This window comes from Dermacentor variabilis, chromosome 1 (genome assembly GCF_050947875.1).
Source record: "Dermacentor variabilis isolate Ectoservices chromosome 1, ASM5094787v1, whole genome shotgun sequence".
Classification (NCBI taxonomy): domain Eukaryota; kingdom Metazoa; phylum Arthropoda; class Arachnida; order Ixodida; family Ixodidae; genus Dermacentor; species Dermacentor variabilis.
The window spans coordinates 220,840,918-220,863,084 of NC_134568.1; the positions used below are offsets into that span (position 1 = coordinate 220,840,918).

General features: G+C 42.5%; 1 protein-coding gene across 3 annotated transcripts in view; it reads left to right on the forward strand.

Annotated features, from left to right (window-relative positions):
- csul (protein arginine N-methyltransferase 5) overlaps positions 1-22,167 on the forward strand; it is a 106,058-nt gene that overhangs the window by 72,546 nt on the left and 11,345 nt on the right. For all 3 annotated transcript variants that reach the window (XM_075669497.1, XM_075669514.1, XM_075669506.1), the window contains exons 8-14: positions 4,607-4,678; positions 5,866-5,943; positions 8,086-8,141; positions 10,228-10,350; positions 18,894-19,069; positions 20,777-20,886; positions 21,727-21,820. In XM_075669497.1, coding sequence (XP_075525612.1) covers positions 4,607-4,678; positions 5,866-5,943; positions 8,086-8,141; positions 10,228-10,350; positions 18,894-19,069; positions 20,777-20,886; positions 21,727-21,820 — 709 coding nt within the window. The remainder of the gene's footprint in view (positions 1-4,606; positions 4,679-5,865; positions 5,944-8,085; positions 8,142-10,227; positions 10,351-18,893; positions 19,070-20,776; positions 20,887-21,726; positions 21,821-22,167) is intronic.

The following is a 22,167-nucleotide window of genomic DNA, read 5'->3' on the forward strand; positions in this document are numbered from 1 at the left end:
CACGCAGCCCCTTTGGCAGCCGTAGTCACCACTGCGGCAACGCTAGGCCTAGCTGCTTTGACGTTCGCTATAAAGCTTCTTGCCGTTGGGTGCCGTGTTTTTTATTGAAAGAATTCGCTGCTGTCAGCAATGGCAAGGACTCCGCCTTTGTGGTCTAGAAGCTTGGAAAGCACGGTGCGTTGCATAATTCCTGTTCTTGAAAGTCAGCTTCGCCTCTGTACAGAAGTGTTACTTGGTGAAGCGTACGCAAAATTATTGCAGTGAAGCATAACAAGTGTGGGAAGGGGCTATTGCCATGGGACACAGTATGTATTCCTTAATTATGCATGCGTTCGCCCGGTATTTACTGTCACAGTACGAGCACCAATATGCCTAATACGTGTACCGACAGGCCTTCAGAGCGTTTTCGAATGTGCCTGTGGCGGTTTGAGCCCTTAAGGGCAGTAAATGACATGCATTTATTTTTTCCAACTTGCCGATTTTTCTGACGTTTTCGCGGCCCCAAGGGAGTTCGAAAAATCGGACAAGGACTGTGCAATTGACCAAGAAGCTGATTCAAATAGTCTGTGGGGCGGACGAGTGGCGGAAGGAGGACAAGAACAGAAAGGACCTACTCATTGAGGAATGAACGGGAAAGGAAGTGTGCTGCCACCGTTTTGAAGGAGCTTGAGCTCAAAAAACAAAGTGTTGGCTGATGCCGAGATGCATGTGTCCCTCATCCAAACCAAAATAAACTCTTTAAAGCAGTGAAACACAACACTGAGGCGTCGTGCACGGGCTGAGAGTATGTCAGGGCAGTTTAGGTTGACTTACGAGCTGTTGAAAGGGAATCTCAATTGTGACAATATTCGGGCCTCATACCACTGAGCTTGCTATCAGTTGATAGAAATAGCTCATATTCGAAAATATTTGCTTCTGTGCGCATCTTTTTATTTGTATTTGAGAATGTCCGACTCGATTTGCAATTTTTTTCGAAGACATTTTATTTGCTGTGCATTTTACTAACCCCTCCTTTCTATTCTCTTTTGGAATAACAAACACTACTCCTTAGTATTCAAATTGGATTAAGTTGTTTTTTTAAATACAATTTTCATATGCTTATTAGAGAGTAGCAGCATCAGGCGATACGGGTTTAGCCCGTCTTGACATAAAATGTAGTTCTGCATCACTCCGGGAATTTTGCAAAGGCACTTGGGGAAAACATGGAAAACTCAGGGAATTTGGAAATGTCAACTTGGTAGACACCCTCTATAACATTGCCTACCTGCATTTGCTCTCTTATCTCTACTGCTGTCTTCCTGTCTGAATGCTTCACCATTTCTGTTCCATTGCTTCTATTGTGGTCCTTAGCTTCCTCTCAAGTTTCTTAATTGTCCTTTATGTTTTGGCACCATATGTTTTTACTGGCAGAATGCAGTTAAACTGTGTTATAAGGAAGTGGCATCTGACATGAAGATAATTTCGTTATATGCAATATTTATTCTAAGCATGCTTGCTTGCATTAGCAGGGTGAACAAATTAAGTTTAAAGATTGACCGGGTATGTGCAAAGGAACACCAGTGTGATGCTGTAAATTTTGATGCCCTGTCGGTGGCTTGTTGTGCCAGCCAATATGTGTCACAAGAACAATGCTATATTACAAATACTTGGTTCGTACTGTCGTTAACTCTTTCCCTACCATGGGGAAAATAGGTGTTTCTTGTAGGTTACACCAGATTTTTTTTCTGAAGGTACTAATGCACTCAATAGTTTGCGTAATCCATAACCAAAAAACAGAATGAATGCACTTTTCACGCATAAAAAGTTTTATTAATGATAAATATGTCATAAAAAAAATATAAATTGCCAGAATCAAGATTGTGGAATAAAATTGAACAAAGTTTGTAAAGACATGCTTGTATCTTCTAAGAAAAGTAAAAAAAAATATGGGATATACAAAATATATTGCCATCTATAGGCACTCCGAAAAAAAGAAAATATTTTTCATTGAACAGGTATTCCACTATAAAAACTTAAGTGCAAGCACTACAGTTTGGCGTGCTGGACTGTGGCCGCCGATGTTCCAGACTGGCTTGTGTCATTGTCGCTCTTAGGATCAAAGTCCGATGAAAAGGCAGCATCCTCAGACTTGCTCCTGATCAATCCATCGATAAAATCAGCCACAGACGCAGCGGAATCACAGTATCCGCTATCTTTTTAAGCATGTGCACTGCTTCCGGAGATGGCCATTTTTTCTTCCTACTTTGACGATCGCAAAACTTTGGAGTGCGTTCAAAAATTAACGCCTAGTGGGGGGAAAAGCAAACTGCTTAGAAAACATGAATATAGTTCTCCTTCATGTTCTATGGCGCGGAAGGTCTCGAAAGCAGCGTTTCAAACCATCGTTAGCGGGCTAACGATGCCCAATGGGCGCAGTACAGGAAGAGTTAATATGGAATCATGTGATTGGCGTGGTCTCATGATATTGGCATGTAGGCTTGACAGCTGTGGGTCAGCCAAGCTGCTGACCAAAACATGCACATGCATCTAGAATGTGCTGTTTCAAGTTACTCTTTCTCAGTATTTAGTATTTAGGTCAGGGGTGGCACCATCAATTTTGGTGCCATTGAATTTTTGTGCCGTAGAGCAAGACTGTCAATTTTTCGATAATGATGGACAAGGCATTTGTTGACTCATGAGCCACTTAAGGCTTTAATGTACAACAGCTCGCAGCTGCTGGGGGAATGACTTGGCGCATTCTCTACAACAGTAACTACGAGTTCCATTGTGAACTCTTAACATACGAATTAGTACGGCCTACAAGTGAACACAAAGTGTTCATGCGTTTTGCGTGTCTGTTCACGTGAACTCGGATGGGCAAGTGTGGTGTGGTTGGTGCTGTTGGCACTGGCTCCCACTGGCGGTGGCAGGGAAGGCATCAAATAGTGATGGTGGTGGAGACAGGGGCGATGACATGTACCAGGTCAGGGTTGCCTAATCATTGTCCCAGATGCCTATACACACTTGGGCCTTGCATTTTGCAATTGAATAGCCACCCTCGATTTCCACTCATAGCTCCTGGTAGCACCAGAATGCAAGGAATGCAGGCAGCCTTTGACCACGCTCGTATTCAGTGGTGCCTGGATGGTTGCTTTGTTCGCTCGCTCCATAGCATGGTAGCAGCGCTCCATAGCAGGGTCGCTAGGGATGTCGGCTGCATCTGGTCTCGTTGGCTCATGGCCACTGCCGCCCGTTCTCTCGTTGTCCATCCCGTCATCGCACCTTTTGGGTATGCACTTCTCGCACATCTAATCGCAGCACACCACACCACATCTTGCGAGCGCCACTGGTCCATGTCCCGTGAGCATGTGGCCCAACCGTGTCGCCATACTTCATTGTAGCTTTCATCTTTTTCGTTCCCTCGTCACAGTGGCCTTTGCCTTGTCTCTGTTTAGTGTATGCATATCTGTACCCTGCAACAATCTCAAAATGTCAAGTTTTGATTTTTTAGTTTGATAAGTAACCTGTTCTACTGTTCATATCATAAGAAATCAACAAACACTGACACCAAGGACAACATAGGGGAAATTACTTGTGCTTAATAAATGAAATAAAGAAACAATAAATTAATGGAAATTAAAGTAGATGAAAAAACAACTTGCCGCAGGTGGGAACGGAACCCACAATCTTCGCATTTCGCGTGCGATGCTCTACCAATTGAGCTACCGCGGCACCGTTTTCCCATCTACTTTCTTGGGTATTTATGTGTCCTAGTAGAACCCTGGGAGTGTTAGCCAGCGCCACCACTCACAGACCTTGGCGGCGAACGTGGAACGTCCTTTTTGCCGCAGGGGTCACGAGAACGTGATCTTTTTGGGTGAAGGCAGCTGGTCAATAAACCCACATATGCTACCTGAAGGCATCAGTGTTGCCGGATTCGAGACCCTCGTTATGTAATCAATGAGAAGAAAGGGGGTTAACTGAGGGGCCCAATTTTTATTAGTCATATCATAAGAAGCCAACAAACACTGACACCAAGGACAACATAGGGGAAATTGCTTGTGCTTAATAAATGAAATAAAGAAACAATGAATTAATGGAAGTTAAAGTGAATGAAAAAGCAACTTGCCACAGGTGGGAACCGAACCCACAACCTTCGCATTTCGCGTGCTATGCTCTACCAATTGAGCTACCGCGGCACCGTTTTCCCATCCACTTTCTTGGGTATTTATGTGTCCTAGTAGAACCCTGTGAGTGTTAGCCAGCGCCACCAATCACAGACCTTGGCGGCGGACGTGGAACGTCCTTTTTGCCGCAGGGGTCACGAGAACGTGATCTTTTTGGGTGAAGGCAACTGGTCAATTTCCATGAATTTATCGTTTCTTTATTTCATTTATTAAGCACAAGTAATTTCCCCTATGTTGTCCTTGGTGTCAGTGTTTGTTGACTTCTTATAATATGACTAATAAAAATTGGGCCCCTCGGTTAACCCCCTTTCTTCTCACTGTTCTACTGTTGATGCTTTTACCTGACCAATAGGTGCTCCACCGAACTTGCATGCTCATCATATTTGCATGCCGCTGTAGTCCATCACATGCTTTATCTCGTTTTATTTCCTTCTTTATAGACACAACCTCCAGATGACCCTTTGTGTGAATTTGCCAAAGGCTTTGAGGACTACCTGCAAACACCACTTCAAGTGAGCTATTCCTTTGCTTTTGCAGTAGTATTGGCGTCAGAAAGCAAAACTTTTGCCTTGTGCTAGAACGAGTATAGACTGGAACGCTTGCTAGTGGGATTGTTGATACTGCTACCGAGGTTAGCTTAAGAGATTAGGGGCTGTAATCGTGATATTGCGACATGTGCTGCTGCAGGTCATGTTCTAAAATGTGTACTTTGCCTGCTTCAGACAGGTTCAACATGGTTTTGGGGGCTTTTCCCCTCTCATCCCCAATACTCTCAATTCTTGAAATCTAGATGATAAGAACCCAGGCAATGTGATGCTGAGGCTATAAGCATGTGTGTTGGCTTTTGTTTAAAGGTAGAAGAAGAGTGGGGTGTCCTTTGAAGCAATACACAAATTTTCTTTTGTCATCGCAGAAAATTATTCCATCTAAGATTGCTAAATGCCATGTATCCCACTCGCTATATGGCCAACTGCCCTTGGTGCGGTGGCATACCCACCCTAATACGGGTAACCTGGGAGTGCACTAAGTGCCCTCATAGGCCATATAGCAATGACACAATGGAGTAGTGGCAGGCACAGCTCACCTGTTCCGACTTGGCAGGACAAAAGTCCTTAATTAGCCAGGTCAGGCAGGTGGCCGAGGCCAGTGGGGCCCTGGACAGGGGGGCTCCGACCACCCCTCCTTAACATCACTTCCTGTCAAATAAAGTTCACACACACACACACACACACACACACACACACACACACACACACACACACACACACACACACACACACACACACACACACACACACACACACAAACACACACACACACACACACACACACACACACACACACACACACATATATATATATATACACACACACTTTGATTTTCCTATCTGGACTTGACATGTTTCATTTGCAAAGCATGGAACAAGATGGTCTATACTCTTGTTGGTGCTTGACAGACACATTTGCTTCTGTATAAGTGGGAATGCCTTGTAAAAATATAACCCTTACTGTGATAACTTACTTAAATAAGTGTGTTACAATCAGGAAATTGCTGTCAGTAATTATTTAGAATGGTCATCTTAAAATGTTATGTGCTGGGATATTGCCACATTGTGTTCAAATGAAGTATGCTGTGGTTTACTGCTAAAATTATAGCTTGCACCAATGTTTACATGGTCTTGCTTGATTATAATTCCAGCCCCTCATGGATAACCTGGAGTCTGTGACATACGAAATTTTTGAAAAAGACCCAGTGAAGTACACAGAGTACCAGAGGGTGAGAACATGCTTACTATGTGTATTTGAAAGCATTCTATGCACCCTGAATTTGTTTGTTTAGCCTATTCAGGCCTGAATTACGAGTGCATGACTGGAAAGAATTTATTCTTCTAGTATGAAGTCATTCTCGGTCAAATACATAGATGAAAAATACAAACAGATACTGCTCAATTTTATGGGTGTAATTTTATTGTATAGTTCTAATCAAAAGCACTGGGACTTTGTGGTATCCAAATGGCTGTTAAGAAATGGTCATTCCTTGAAACACTGTTGTACCTGGGATGTGCATTACCAGTCATATTACTGTTGACTCCCTGAACTGAACCTTCTTTTTCGTCATTATGTTGGCAACAGTACTAAAAGGTGCCTGTTTGTTCCAATACAATTTGTAAGGCTGAGCTCTCACAACACCAGAGAAATCTTCGATTAATAAAAATTGCTCTTTCTTTTTCTTCTTTTTATTGCAGTTGTCTTCACAAAATTGTTAGTTATCTTTGTTGGGTATCTATACGGAGCAGAGCATAGATTTGTCTTGAAGCAACTTTACAAAACATAGTTTTCTATCAAAACACCTTAGAGAACTTCTGTGAAGCTAGAACTTTATATTGCTGTCGACTGGAATTTTGTAGGAAAATCAGATAACAGCACCTTCATCAGCACAACTTCAACAAGACACCTCCACCTCCTCCTTCTCTCTCTCTCTCTTTTTTTTTTCACACACTTGCGCTGTGGAACTGTTTATAATTCCGTTGGTGATTTTGTTAGAGCTGCTACGTTGCTTTTATAGCTACGACAGGATGAAAAAGAGATGAGAACCGAAAATTATGTAGAACGATTATTTTTTGGAACCTTTTGCAATCTTGTTCGTGCGCATGGTCTGTGCCATCGCACTTCTTTCTCTCCATTTCCAGCCCCCACCTAGTGACACTACTACACTGTCATTACCTTCCATTTTATCTTCGTCATCAGCAATCTAGAGTAAAAAAAAAATAACTTCCTATTTAGGTGTGATAAACAGCGTTCCCCCTTATTGCTGTAATTGACCTAATTTTCTGGTGTTCATGTCGCCTGGCAATAAAGTCAAAGCTGTCAGTTATCACACCATTAAAAAAAAAAAAGAAGAATAATGCTGTTACTGACCATTACTAACTCAAAGGTGCAAATTATTCTCTAGGAAAGAGAGCACAATGCACAAGAATGGAGAAATGCATCTGCAGAAAGTGAAAGCTTAGGGCCACACATTTCATACATGCCCAGCAGAAACTATGCAGCAGGTCCCAATAATTCCAGTTGGGATTGTGTAAATTTCGAACATTTTTACAAGAAAAAAGGACAAGTGCTTCCTCATAACATACTTCATTTGGGGCTCATTAAATGTAAATATCAGCAAAAGAAACAATTTTAATACAGTGTTTTCTTATCTGAAATTTGTAAAGAGCATGAATTTGTGTGTGCCTATAAACCCATGAAAGTAATGTTTTTGTAGCATTACATGTACGTCTGCTCTTGACTGATGCTCACAGAGGTGTCAGCATATAAAAATTAATGTCTAATCTTTTTCATTAAAGCAGTCTTGTGTTGGAAAATTTAAGTGGTGCACTTTTGCAGGCAACTAAGTCGTTCTGCCATTTGCGATTCCAAATGGAATGATGGCTTGAAATGGTTAATTATTTATTTACTTTTACTTTAATTAATAATTACTTCTCTATTTAAGTTTTTATGTAACATACAAAAGAGCTCACATTGGATGAACAGTAAACCACGAATCCATGTGCAGTAAAATGACAGTGTACAAAACTAGCCATAGAGGTTCTTTTCTTTTCCCCTTTTGGTATGTATGGTTGGTTTTTTTACTGCAACTGGAAAGTTTGTACAGGCTAGATGCAAGGTGCAAGGTGTGGATATTCATGGTGCACCAAGCCTCCAACATAAAAAAATAGGACCAACTTGGTCTTTGTTTTTGATGGTTATTTCACTTTTTTAGAGGGAGGTGAACCGCAACCATTCGGCACTGTCACTTTGAGTGCCGTACTGGTAGTATATATCAGAGACAGCTAACTGCTATGACCTGGTAGTTCTGTGCCAGTTGTTGCATTTGCATTTGTACAAATTAATGCAGCTGACTTGAATTTTCTTGCAGGCTATGTACCTTGCTCTCATGGACAAAGGTGCTGAAGTTGGCAAGGACACAGAAATGTGAGTGTCTTTGATTATCAATAACTCTGCTGTGCTTCTTGGTAACTTAGGAATCACAATTTTACTTTTCATATCTGTGTTTGCGTTAATGAATTATGACTACTAAAGCACCCATGTTATATTGGCTGGTAACATTAGACGGTAACAGCATAGAATTATAAGACGTATAGAAATTCTTTGCAGCACTGTTTGTAATAAATTATAAGGTATTTGGCACTATTTGGCATTCTGTACTGTGCTTGCCGTCCCCCTCCCCCCTTTTTTCTCTCTTTCTTTTACCCATGTTTTTCTATTTAATAGGACTCCACAGTACCTTACTGTAGCAAGTAGCTTTTAATTTTCCACAATTTGCAATGACACCACATCTTTGTGACATTAATTTCAGGAATACAGTTATTATAACATTGTCTGTGGCTTCCATTTTTCTTGATTTTTGCATTACTAATCATTTGTGCTGGGGAAATGAAAGCAAGATGCACTATATACAGCTGTGGTTAGAAAACTTAATATCTTCATTTACCAATAGACTGTAGTGCTTCTTCCGAGAAGGAGTTTGTCAAAAATAATTTTTTTTACTTTCTGGGACATTCTGTGCTTTCTGTTTTGTTGAATCTGTGAATGATACTCGGGAACCAGATTGCTTGGTATAGCTGAGCTTATGTAGTTCTTCGAGCCCCATATTGCATGTCAATTTTCCACATGGCAGCTTGATGCATTCATCATGTAAGAGGATATGGTGTAAAAATCTACGAAAGCAGTGTGCCTTCAATCATGTATATGAATTACTATATAGGGTAATAAATGTGGTTGCTTAGCCAGATGGCTTTTTAAAAGCCTAATATGAGGACTGCTTCTGTTGGTGGTTGTAGTGCAGGTAAACCTCAACGTATGAACTTGAGTGCAACGAAATTCTTCATGTAATGAATAGTTAAACTTTTCGTAACTTATGTTCATACAAAGCCGTTTATTTTTATCCACGCTGTAACAAAGTGTGTTCACCCATGATTTTGATTGTTGTTAGTACTAGGTGAAGTCCTTTGACAGTGTGTTGCATGTAAGGTTCCGCAGTGTAAAATCTGCTGGGATCTTGACATAAAATGTGAACGAAATGCCTTCTTTGATAGTGCTCTCGTTTGTTTAAGTTGCCGAAGGAGTGACGAAAGATCAATGCCTACAGTACTGTGTACAGTACACATAAAGAGTGGACTTTATGTATGATGCACGCAACCAGGGCAGCATGCAGCACCAGGTGCTGTGTACTGAAATTGACATGCACGTGTTATGTGAATGCATGTGCACAGTATAAGGCACGCCAGGACTCGCCATGGGACTCCAGGATACAAATTTTGTGACAGAGTCAAACCTTAATCAGTGAGCTTCTCTCTGACAAGCAACTGCACAAACAGTTAGCATGAAACTGATACACTTCTACACAACGTGCTGACGTTGGGCTGCATGTAAAGTTACGTGATCAAAAATATACTGAGGTTTTCCTACGAAGTGTGAGTAGAATGTTGCAGTTGACAAACCCGTGTATTTTTCAGCCAGCACAGCGGTGACGAAAGCTTGCTGCACAAACGTATGCACGAAGTGTGGAAAGCCTTGGTGCACACTAAGGTGTCTCAATGCGCATGCTCTGGGTAACGTGCAGCGGCAGCCACTGTACGAAAAGTAGTGCTGCTGGATAACATGACAGGACAAGCTGTGGGGTGCCGAGGAACGAATTTTGTGACGATGCCTGTGCTTAGGTTAACAAGCTTCTTGGTAACAGACTATCAACTGTGTCACCGAAGAGATGATCAGCATGCTTTTGTGCTTTGCGTCGATACCATGGAGACATAGCACAGTGCATGCTACACAGCTGCAGCTCTATGTGCTTGGGAAAGAAAGTTTGCGCAGATAATTTTTGTAAATTTGTTCCCAGGATATTTAGGCTTAAATTTAGCGGTGCAACCATTACACAATATTATATAGGGTATTTTGATGTAACAGAGTAAAGGGTTAATTTTGTTTTACTATGTTATATCAAGATTTAATTCGTGCTGTGTGAAGAAAGTTTCTTTTACTTCTGGAATGCTGCCTACAGCATCCTCATGGTTCTGGGTGCTGGAAGAGGTCCTCTTGTGAGAGCAGCGCTGAATGCAGCTGAGTCGGCAAGCCAGAAAGTTCGTCTCTATGCAATTGAAAAGAACCCAAATGCAGTGATCACGTGAGTGTCACAAATTTTTGTACTGTATGCTTTGCACTTGTTACATAATGTAGTTTTCACCACTATGTGTAGCCAGTATATGTGATGTAGTAGCAGGATTCAAGGTGAAGGACACAGGCAGCATTGCTAGTGGTTACTTATGGTGTTGCTGTGTGTAAATCAAACTGGAATGTGCTGGAACCATAATTGTGGAACTTTTCTTGGCAGGGAAAAGTATAATATTATTGCACAGTTATATATGGACATTCCAGGCTAATTTTCACTGTAGTTGTCGTTGCCGTCATGTTCTGTATAAAGTCCTAGTGCGATAAGTTTCCGTCCTGTGTGCCGTATGCTGTGGGTGCTGTGGGTCCATGTCTTTTTAGTAGAATTGTACGAATACTCGACTATTTGATTTCGAATCGAATAGTGAACGTTCGAATAATTCGATTTGAAAATTGAATATCTGCTGTTCTATTTCTTGAATATTCCATTTCTTTTCGGATAATCGGTACCTACAGTGAATGACCTGGCCATGGTTGGTGCCTTGACATGCGCAGCATTTCTCGGCATGTGATATCTATCAGTACAAAGTTTAGCCAGATCAACCGGACCGATCAAAACTGTTAGCGGTATGTGAACAGAGGGAACAGCAAAGCAGCGCATGTGGAAAGCAGGGAAGCATGTGTGAAGACCGAGCTGATTATCCACCGGAAGGCATGCTGATTGTATCAGATACGCAAGTTCAGTTTTCACGCACGCAGATTCCCGTAGTTCACAGCTTTTACCTAGATGCGAGCACACAAACGAAGTTGGCATGTGTGCTCGGTGTAGTTGCCAGCTGGTTGACCATGCGTACATCTGATCTCACGGCTCATCACTGATAACCACCCATAGGAACATACTAGTATTAGCGACAAGCGTTCCGCGGTGGTTTGTGGCCCGTTACCACATTTGTCGGCGGTGAGATGCCGCCGACGGCCCAGAGCTGGTCTCCCAGCACCGAACTTGTGCTAGATGATTTTACTTGCAGATTGTGGTACCAATGAAAACACTATAATTTAGTTGTAGGACATTTGAAAAAAAGAAATTTTGCACTTTCTTTTGATATTATGCAACTACCAATAGTCACCTATACTTAAGGGCAAGTCAGCTTAATATTGTAATATACAGTTAAACCTCAATATAATGAACTTACGTTTAATAAAATTCTCAACATAAAAAAGTATTTAACTGTTTATAACTTGTCCATAGAACACTATGTAGTATTTTTGAACCTCAGTATAACGAAGTGTGTTTATACACAGTCTCAGTGTACTGAAATTTTACTGCCGCCATGAAGGTATACTCTGACAATAACTAAATTTCTGCATACCTAGATCGTCAAATGGTTAAATTGAGGGGTGTGCAAATATCAAAATTTTCGAATACGAATCGAATGCAAATACTCGACTTCGAATATTGAATAATTGCGCGCATTTATTAGCAAGTTTGGTTAATTTGTCATTTTGGAATGTTGCAATTACATTGACAGTGGTAAAAAACTAGACCAGTAAGCCGTTATACTAAAGCATTGTGTATTTGGCTTATGTTAATTTGAAAAATTTAGTAATTCCCACTAGCTGTCCTTGCCGGCCTGTGCCTTATTATAGCGCATCTAATGCCCGTAAAATCGGAGGCATTTGAACCTGCGTCAGTCGTCACTCAGCGCACTTGCTGCCAAGCAATTAGCTCAGAATTGGGGGTAGCACTGCGGAAAACGGACAAAAAGAGGGAGAGAAAGCGCACCCTCGTCCGCAAACCCGTGCTCCTTGCTACTGAGAGGCTGGCTTTCCCTGAAGTGTAGATGTTTAGCGGCTAAGAGTCCTTTACAGGCACAATTTCGCTAGCAGCACGAAATCATTGCAATGTTCAGCACAAAATCGCTCCAATATTCTTAGATTAGATAAGAAACAAATGCTAAGAACCGTGTTTGCTCCTGGACAGCCAGTAGTACATTCGATTTGATTCGAATGTTAGTTTACAACTGAATATTTTAACACTTTCAAATTTCTATTTTTCGAATTGAATATGAATAATAAATATATAATATTCGATAATATTCGAACATTTAGAATAGTTGTACACCCTTAGTTAAATTACAAGCGCCTGCTTGGGAATGCACCTCTGAAATTGCACACTGTGCGACCAAGTGGACGATTGCTGAAGTGGAGCAGCATCATATTCCGCATAAAATCCTTTCATGTCCCATGCGCTTTATGCTTTGGGTGTGAGTGAAAGAGTGCGAGGGTGAGCTGAGAAGGATGGTGGCTTAAAGAGTGCAGTCTTTCCTACGATCAAGGTGAAAGGAGGGGTGGGGAGCGAGCTTACTGTAATGCGATCAAGCGGGCGTGAAGGTAGGGGGGCGGAGGGGGAAGTGAAAGGCAGGTTGGCACGCATGTCTGTCTTCTTTTGTAGCACGGCTGTGGCTACACCGCGGTGTAAGAATAAGTTAGGTGAGAGAGCGGCGCCGAGGCGATGCTTCGTGAGGAGAGACCAATTAAGTTCAGTTTGGGGACCCCTCAAGAGGTGGCGCACCAAACTAGGGCCCGCTCCGTCTAAAGACCCTCCATCCACACTGGTCCTCCCCGCTGCACCTGCTGCTTTTGTGATCGCGCACATGTGTGTTCGCACTTCGATCTGTTTCATTGTTCAATGTACTGGTGTGCTGCGCGATGGGAAAGTGCTTTGTACTGTACTGCAACACGGGTTACAAGTCCTGTAAAGAGAAGTTATCGCTTCTTACGCTGCCGCACAACCAAGCCAGGCTTGATGCATGGAGACGGGCGATCCCTCGCAAAGATTGGGTACTGCAATGCACAGACCATGTTTGTGAAAGCATTTCGCTCCTCACTTTATACTGAAAACGTGGTCCGCAGCTATTGATGGCCATGTTCTGATGTCGGGCAACAGGAGAGTGGGACTTGCCAAGGATGCTCTGCTAACTATTTTTGAAAGAGTGCCGAGTTACTTGTCAAAGAAAATGAAGAGTCCTCACAAGCAGTCAAGACGGCAAGCTTGCCATGCAGCTTCCTTCACATGTACATGCGGGACCAGCAGTGGAGGTACCGCACTTCAAATCCTGCCAGAAACAGCAACAGCTCAGAATGCATACGGCGAAGTCAACGAGAGAAGCGATGTCTTCGGGGCAAGTGAACCCTGCACTTCACCATTCGAAGAAATGTTCTATACAGCAACAACTCTGTGCCTTCTGACACCATCCTGGGCAGTGCATCGCATCGATGCGGAAGGGTTCTGTGACCTCGTGTTTCATGACGCCTCTCTGCTGCACACAAGTGATGGTGCATGTGTTCTTTTTAAACGAAAGTCTGTGCATGTGAAAAGTGACATAGTTGTGCAGGTGTACATATTCGGCAAGCCGATTGAATGCAGTGCTTTAGGCATAAATAATTTTGCTTTGTCGACATCCCAAGTTGAGGATGTTGTAAAAACCATTGACAAATTATACACTTCAGCGGGGGACCTAATACGAAGGACTTTCCTTCTGTGGCCCCTGAATGTGCTTTTGTTGACTGCCAGAGTAAATGGAGGCATAAAAGATGCCCACTGCTGTTACCTGAGGGAGATATGTCGTACATGCAGTAGCCTATCTGATACTATCAGAATTCATGCTGACTGGCAAGCTGCTTGAGTGAAACAGTGGCAACTGCACTGAGGTGCATCAGGTTGTCTGTGTCACCTGCCAAAAAAAACAGAAGGTTGACGCCTTGCATCGTGCAAGGGCTGCCTTGCAAAACTCACAGGCACGGCTACTGAAGCACAACCGACTGATAACTAAACTACTTGAAGACAGCAAAGATGAAATAATGAAATTGCAAGAGGATGTCAAAAAGAAACTGCAAGCACTTAACATTCCACTGATGCAGCTCCTTGTGCAGGAATGTATATCCATAGCTAAGTGCACAACAAAGGATGATAGGTGCTATACAGATGACTGCCCACTCCCATGCCTCTTGCTGCACATCAAGAGCCACACTACTTATGCATTCTTGCGAAGTAATAACATATTGCCCCTGCCATGCACAACCACCATAAGAAAGTAGATAAACATGGTTGGGCTTAAATGTGGTTTTGATGAGAATATTCTTAAAGCTCTCAGGATTAAACTAGCAAGGAAGACACGCACCCTTTCAGTGCAGAGGGATTTTAGATGAGATACAGGTCAGGAAAGAGATGACTGTAAACTCGAAGACCATGACATATGCTGGTCTTGTTGGCTATGGAGACCAAGGTGGGCAAAGTAATGAGCTGGCAAACCATGATCTAGTGTTCACCTTTGTACCTTTTGCTGACAGTTATTTACAAGCCGTAGCAGTGTTTGCTTCGAAAGGTGCAACAAAGGGGGCAGTCCTTGCATAGCTGTTGCTGCAGTGCATTGTGCATTTAGAGCAGGCAGGAATTTTTGTTGGTGGTGTAGTCTGCGGTGGTGCATCTACCAATAGGGCCATATGAAAGCAGCTCGGAGTAAGTGGTGCTCTAGGACATGTTATTAATGGTTTTAAATATCCACTAGATGCCTCAAGAAAAGTGTACGTCGTGGCAGACACACCTAATTTATTCAAGTGCATTAGGAATCATCTCTATGACAAGATGCTCTGAATCGTCGCTTGCCTGCAGAAGGCTTCACACTTGGATGTAAAGATTTCCATGTTCTCAAGTCTGCATCTAAGTGGCTAGATAGTTGGGAGCAGGAAGTTGTGAGGGGTGACATTCACAAAGATCTTTTTTTTTTAACACAATCTACAGCTGAAGGCTTGCGTGTTACCCTTAAGTCTGTTCAGGAACTGTCAGCGTTTTTTCTGAAGGAGTGCGATTTCAAGCACATGCTGTCAGCCAGAATGAATCAGGACCCCTTGGAGTGCTTTTTTGGTATTACAAGACACGTAGGTGACCAAAATGAGCATCCCACATTTCCAACATTCCTGCCGCTTTACTGCATGCTTTCTCTTCATTCTTTATTGAGGCCACCATAGTTTGGCAACTGTGTCGCTTCTGAGAAAGAGCAATCTGCTTTTCTCACCCTCAGTGACTTTAGAGAGCTGTTTAAATCTGCATCTGTTCAGCACACCGATAAAATGCACGACCTCAAGCAGGAGCTGGATGGCTTCATCAATGAGGAAACCTGGGAGTGCGATGACGTGTTTGAACATTATTATTCAAATGCCGCAGTTGTTGACTACATTGTGTATTACATCACTGGATCTGTGTCATGAAAGTTTGGCACTCAAACATCCTGTACAGTTTGTAAGGAGGCTCTGGTTGGACAGAAGGGTATTTCAAAGCTACCTGAAGCCAACTTCATGAACTGTAAAACGAGAGGAAGGGTCACGCATCCGAATGTGCACCTGTTTCTTCTTTTTAAAAAGGCTAAGGAGCACTTTGCAAAGCATGCTGGCGAAAGGGAAGGTGAAAGGGATGTACATGATCACACAACTGATACTGTGCTAGAAAACTTCACCTTCACATTTCCATGTGCTGCTCATAAAGAAGAAATGCTTGCTAAGCTCTTACTCTAATATGTGTGCCTGCACATGCATGAGTAGTGCCAACAGTTGAAGAACAAGCATGTAAAAAAAAAACCAAGACTTGCATAAATTGTCGAAGCTTGTGTGGTTTCCTTTATCCGGGATGAGTGCAATGTGTAATATAGTGCTTATGTGTACTATATTTGACTGGTAACCTTTCTTTTGTGTGTGTGGTGTGATGTACACTGTCACTCTTACCAATGTAACTTTTTTGTTTTGCAAATAAATGCCATTTATGAGGTCAATGCCTGATTGTCATCCACACAAATGTATGCATAAACAAGATTATAAGTTGTATGCATCTTAGTTAGAATACAAAAATATACATGACAGACAGCATCGAATTTGCAGTTGCCAAATACACGCACGTTAGACACAGCAGAATAAGCTTGCTTATTAGCCATTAGCCATAACAGCTTATTAGCCATTTTCTGGGCAAAGATATTGCAAGTGTTTCCTGTGAATTCTCTTCATTTTCTTTCGTACTTTTCGCCAACGCACGACGTTATCACCATGATGGGCTGCTCGTGAGTGGTGCAAAATAAACTCGCTGTTATAACAGTAGCTACGCTTGACTGCCTACGGCGGGCCACCGGGGCAAGCGTCGCAGGGGCAAGCCTTGGCCTCGCAACAGCATCATTGCGAGGCCAAGCTGGCTTGTTTACTTGGCCCACACCATGACTGGGCCTTACCGGGCCTAAATTGGTAGCGCCATCTGTTGTGGCACTTGAGAAGCAGAGCTTTCCTGTGATGCGGAGAGCAGCGGCATCCTCTCACCTAAACAATTTTTACACCGTGGGCTGCACATAGCTATTAGCACGGCTGAGCATATATGCGACCTGCGCACCCTGTTTTAGAGGTAATCTGCTGTGTGTTCACAAAAAGTGGGCATGCCGAGTTGGCTTCGCATCATGTGTACTATCTTCCAGTGCGTTTAGTACTGGAGGTTGCATAATCTCTGGGAAGCGAGATTCAGACAAAACATTCCCTCCCTGCTGCCGGAATTTTTCATGATAGGGTCATCCCACTGCGGGTAACACTCAGACTCGGTTACGGAATGGACATGAAAGCGTAGCTGGATTTGCTTCATATCGTCGACATGAAGATATTGTCAACATAGCATGCGACCGCATCTTTTGTCACTTCTCCAATTCAACAAGATGAATTTTTTCTCATTCAAAGTTGCTTTTTCCGATTGCCTGATAATTTGGAAAATTTTGTGGCCCCTTTCGTGTAAAAAAAAAAATTCCTCGACGATTGCGATACTTCCTAATGTGAAATTTGAGCGTAGCTTTATACGTGTTCTCATTTTGCGATGTATTGAGACAAATAATTTAAGAGTGACATGTAAAGAGTTGGCAATCATCGAAAATCTGATCCGCGGGTCAAGCGCAATGGCTTTTATACATGACTCTTCTAAGGTTCCACTGTAATCGCTGGTGTTGCGTGGCTTCCAGAAACTACCACACAATTGCATCGTGCATACAATCAGATTACAAAACAATTGCAAACCATGACAGTTGAAACAAGCGCGAGAGCTGACGTGAGCAGAGGATAGTACGAAAAAAGTGGACTGGCTGAGACCAGATATGAGTACACATCAAGTGGTCGGGCAGGTCCACATGACGCCAGTTTCCAGCATGCACGTCACTGAAGGGGAGCCGCTCTTATTGGTCTCCGCCATTCGCGGCTCGCGTCTTTAATCTCGCGCTCCGCATTCGCGCTTTCACGTTTCACTGTGCTCGTTCGCTCGGCTGCGCCGCCTACGCTGCCAACACTCGCCACAGGAACAGGTGCCTAAAAGCTGTGTTCTAAAGTTCATCGGGGACTGTATTTATTTGCGTAAAAGTTGAAAGAAAATCTTACAGTAAGGTATCACTGCTTATTCCTGGCCATATTCCTAAAGCTGCAAAGAATACAGGTGAGAGATATACCATTGCTGCTGGAGTATGTTTGACATGTTTTGCCATTTTCACTACTTGTTTGGCACCACTGCTGTGCTCAAGTACTATCTTCTAGTAAACTGGTTTAGTGAACAAGTGCATGCAGTGTAAAATTTATCACGCACACAAAAAAATGCAAATTAGGCTTCCTTGAAAAATGACTGGTCACTTGATGCAGGTAGCTTTTCCTGTCAGCCATGTCCACCAGCATAAAAGTGTGTACTGAATGACTAAATTGATGTTATTATTTTTTTAATAGGCTATTCTGCTGTATGTGTGCTTCCTGAAACTCGTACAGTGAAGCATCAGTTATAAGCAGCTATAGCGCTAGCAAAGCTAGTGCTAATGTTACACTTTAAAGAATTCAGTGGCAATTTAGCGGTAAATGTGAGAGAAATGCATAAGAATTGCATCGCACCTGTTTGAGGTCCCATATCCATGATTTAAATCGTATTCATCACATTGCAAAGTGTTGTTAAGGAGCTCACTTGACAGGCGTCCTGTCTCTTTAAGGAGCGAAGTGCAGCTGACGGTGGTCTGCTACAGACCACCGTCAGTTGCAGTATATACAAGGTGTCCCAACTAACTTTAGCCAGAGTTTAAAAATACGTGAATGCCACGTGGCTGGACAGAACCAAGGTAATGCTGTTTGCCATCGCTTGGAGATACTCAGATTATTTTTTTCGTTCTACCTGATTACATAATTAGCCATAATTAATTAATCAACTTCTCATATATTTTAATTATATGAAAAGTGTCAATGAGAAAATTGTAGAGCAACATGAAAAACTCCTGATACAGCTTTCTGTTGCTCATTACATGCTACATAAAAGTGTTTTTCCAAGCGTGAAAGAAGCCTGCGAATACAAGCAGAATTGTCGCATGACTGGCCTCTCTAGGCACTTAACGTGTATTCACGGCCTTCATTAAAAACTCTTAAAAAACTTGGAATTATGTTTCAGCTGAAGTTTTCAACATAATTCGATTAGTGAAAAACTAACGAAGTGAAAAAGACTCCTGCTTTGTGTACATGCAGGTTACTTACACAGAAGGCCGAGTTATGGAAGGACCTAGTGACTGTAGTGTCATGCGACATGCGTGATTTTGAGGCTCCTGAGAAAGCAGACATTCTTGTCTCTGAGCTGCTGGGTTCCTTTGGTGACAACGAGCTCTCTCCAGAGTGTTTGGATGGTGCGCAGCGTTTTTTGAAAGGTGATTTGTTTTTTCCTCTCTCTCTCTCCACTTGTCTTCTGCAGTCTGCAGTGAAGTCCCGCCCACGCCCTCATAACCGCCAGCCACTGTTGCTTCGCGAGGCTGCAAATAGTTCATACTTCAATGTTTCCCTGTTAGCTAAATAAGGCGGTAACCACAAAAATAAAATTATAAGCACGTAATTTTGTACATTTGACTCGTCTATTAAAGCCTAATTCTTTATTGAACTGAAACAAAATGCTTGCTTCGCTGCAACTATTTATTTCCAAGTTTCACTCCAGTTGGCACTGAAGTTTCACGAGTCATACGGTGTCAGCAGTGAAATGAACTGTACCGCAGACTTGAAGAGTGAAATGCTCAGACTCCATACACTTTGTCCATGTATGTTGCACACCTCATCGCTTCCGCCGATGAAAAGACTCTTCAAGAACAGCAGGCGCTCCGGAGGTATCAAGTATGACGCCGTGTTGAAATCGTCGCATGACAATGATTTTGTCTGCTTCTGTGATTGGCTGGTGAAGTAACAACCTCGCAAGGTCCGTGCGCCTTGGTTGCCAACTGCTGTTTTTTTAAGCTTTGTCCTACTATAGGTTCTGTACTATGTCATTCAGTATGAGCTGCAGCTGGAGCGACGCTCTCGAGAAAAAAAATGGCAATGGTTTCACCATTCAGGCAATGTGCACACCCCCATGCTTTTCATTGCTCTTTTTTTCTCTGATCGGTAATATATTGGCTTGCCGAGCAGCTATGACTCCATCAGAGTGGAAAAAAGAGAAAAGAAAATAATGAAAATACTTGCAAAGCTAGGGCAGCAGTGAGCCATGACGAAGCATGCTGCGCTAAGGGTTGAGGACGTCCAGACTGCTCGCCATGCCAGTTCATATCGTACAGATGCATTCAGTGACAAGATTTGTACTCTTAACACCAAGTCGTACACTTGGAAAGTGATTAAAGTACAATATGGTGAACATAGTGACACCAGAATTTTAAATCTGGTAATTTTTCAGCCATCTATGTAAGCAGCAAACTTGGCATCACAGTGCACCCTCTTCCAAAGTGCACATGACACTAAGAGAGAGGGGGGGGGGCTCATTCTACTCCGGCAGTGGCTGCATATGGTGCGGGTGCATGGACCTTATACTGAAAGCGATCTGCGATGGGGACAGAGTCTAGGTGCAACGAGGGCTGATAGCTTTGTGTGTGCTATGTTCTCGCCGCCTAGTTCGCGTTGAAGCGAAAGGTAGCACGAAGATCAATTCACTCGCCGCTGCCACCGTGCTTCCTCACTCCAGCGTTTTCACAGCGAGTTTCTGCGGTTGTCAAGTGAGATGCGTTCATGTTTGCTTGTGCATGCGTGACACCATGCTTGTTAATTTAGTTAGTAAGCGAATGTTTACAAAATTTATATGGCTGATAAAAGTATTATCCTTACTTCGTATAGCTGTCTATTAATTTTCTATCGCAATCGATGCTTTACCTTTTGGGCGAAACTGCGACTTTTTCAGTATGCAGTGTTGCATATGACTGAAACAATTTGCAGTGTGGTTGTCGCAGTATAGTAATTTTAGCACGTTCCGATTCATCTCCTGCTTTCTGCAGTTATGAGCTAGCAATGGATCAAGACATGTACGTCTCGTAGAAACTGCTGGGAATAATTTTGTCGATTGAATTGATTTTTTCACTTCAGCTTTTTTGTTTCTTTATCAGATGATGGCATCAGCATTCCTTGCCAGTACTCCTCATACCTGTCACCACTGCAGTCTTACAAGCTCTACACTGAAGTGGCAGCACTAAGGGAGAAGGATAAGCATCCTCTGGTGAACAAAACCACGTCTTATGATTCCTGTTGTTTAACCCTTTGAGTGCTGAGTTTTTTTTTTTAGGTGACACACACGTCAATGTCAGGTTTTTGTCACGAATATTATAAAATGAACATGACGGTTTATTTGCGGTTATTCAGAAGGGAAAGAAAATGACTCAGGTAGTGGCAAATGTACTTTTAAAATGGTCCTCACATTCCTATCTTCGTTTTCTATCTCCTACCTAGTTTCGTCCTGATGCGCACACTTCTGCAATAGCACCGCAGTGTGTGGGTGAAAAGAAAAGAAATCCTCTGTAAACACACGACAGATTGCAGAAACATAAAAAAGTGGTGACTTTGCGCTACGGCACAAATATTTTAAGAATTGCCACGGTAGCGGTCAACAAAGTCCAGGATCCACCCTTCCACCTGCGGATGCGCGCTCTGTGCAATGCAACCATGTGCACAAAGGGGTTCATTCCGCAGTGTACTAAAAACCCAAAACCCAGATTAGGCAAATCCAGAGAGATGAGAAAATATGCTTCTAGAATTATAGAACAGATAGTGGAACTACCTCGGAGTTGGCCAACTACGTGTTAAGCGCACATTTGACTGGAAAGAGTGTAGAATGTATCGGTATGTCAGTGGAACTGGAAGGGTTAAGGAGCCTTGAACTCTTTTTAGTGTACAAGTGTAGTACTAAGATGAACTTTTTGCATGCATCGGTATTTCATGGTATTGATTTCCTTTTGGGGTGCTAATTTGTACCTGCATGGTAGACATGTGGTTTCCTTTGAGGAGTTGCAGAACTTTGTTAAAGAAATGCTGCTTTCTTTTCAATGGATTTTATTTACAGACTCCCTATGAAGTGCCTTATGTGGTGCGTCTGCATAATGTTACTGAGCTTTCGGAACATCAACACTTGTTTACTTTTGTCCATCCAAACAAAGGTTTGTGTTCACACTTTTTTTGGGTGGAATTGTGTGCAACCTGCTTTCAATACTGATACACTGCAGTACTTGTATATGTGCTTTTCTTTTTATTTCTAAATAATTTTATGACACTTGGGCTGTCAATGTTTCGATGTGGTCGGTGATACAGTGCCTTGTGTTTGAAGTCTTCTGAAGTGAATTGAACAGATGAAATCACTATGTCGTGCTAAGCCAAATTAACATTAATTTCTGCAATGAAAAGTGGTTATGAGATTCCTTTGCACGGATATACCGTATTTACTCAAACATGAATTGAACATGAATATAGGTTGACCTCTCTAAATTGAGCTCACTGAGAAATAAAA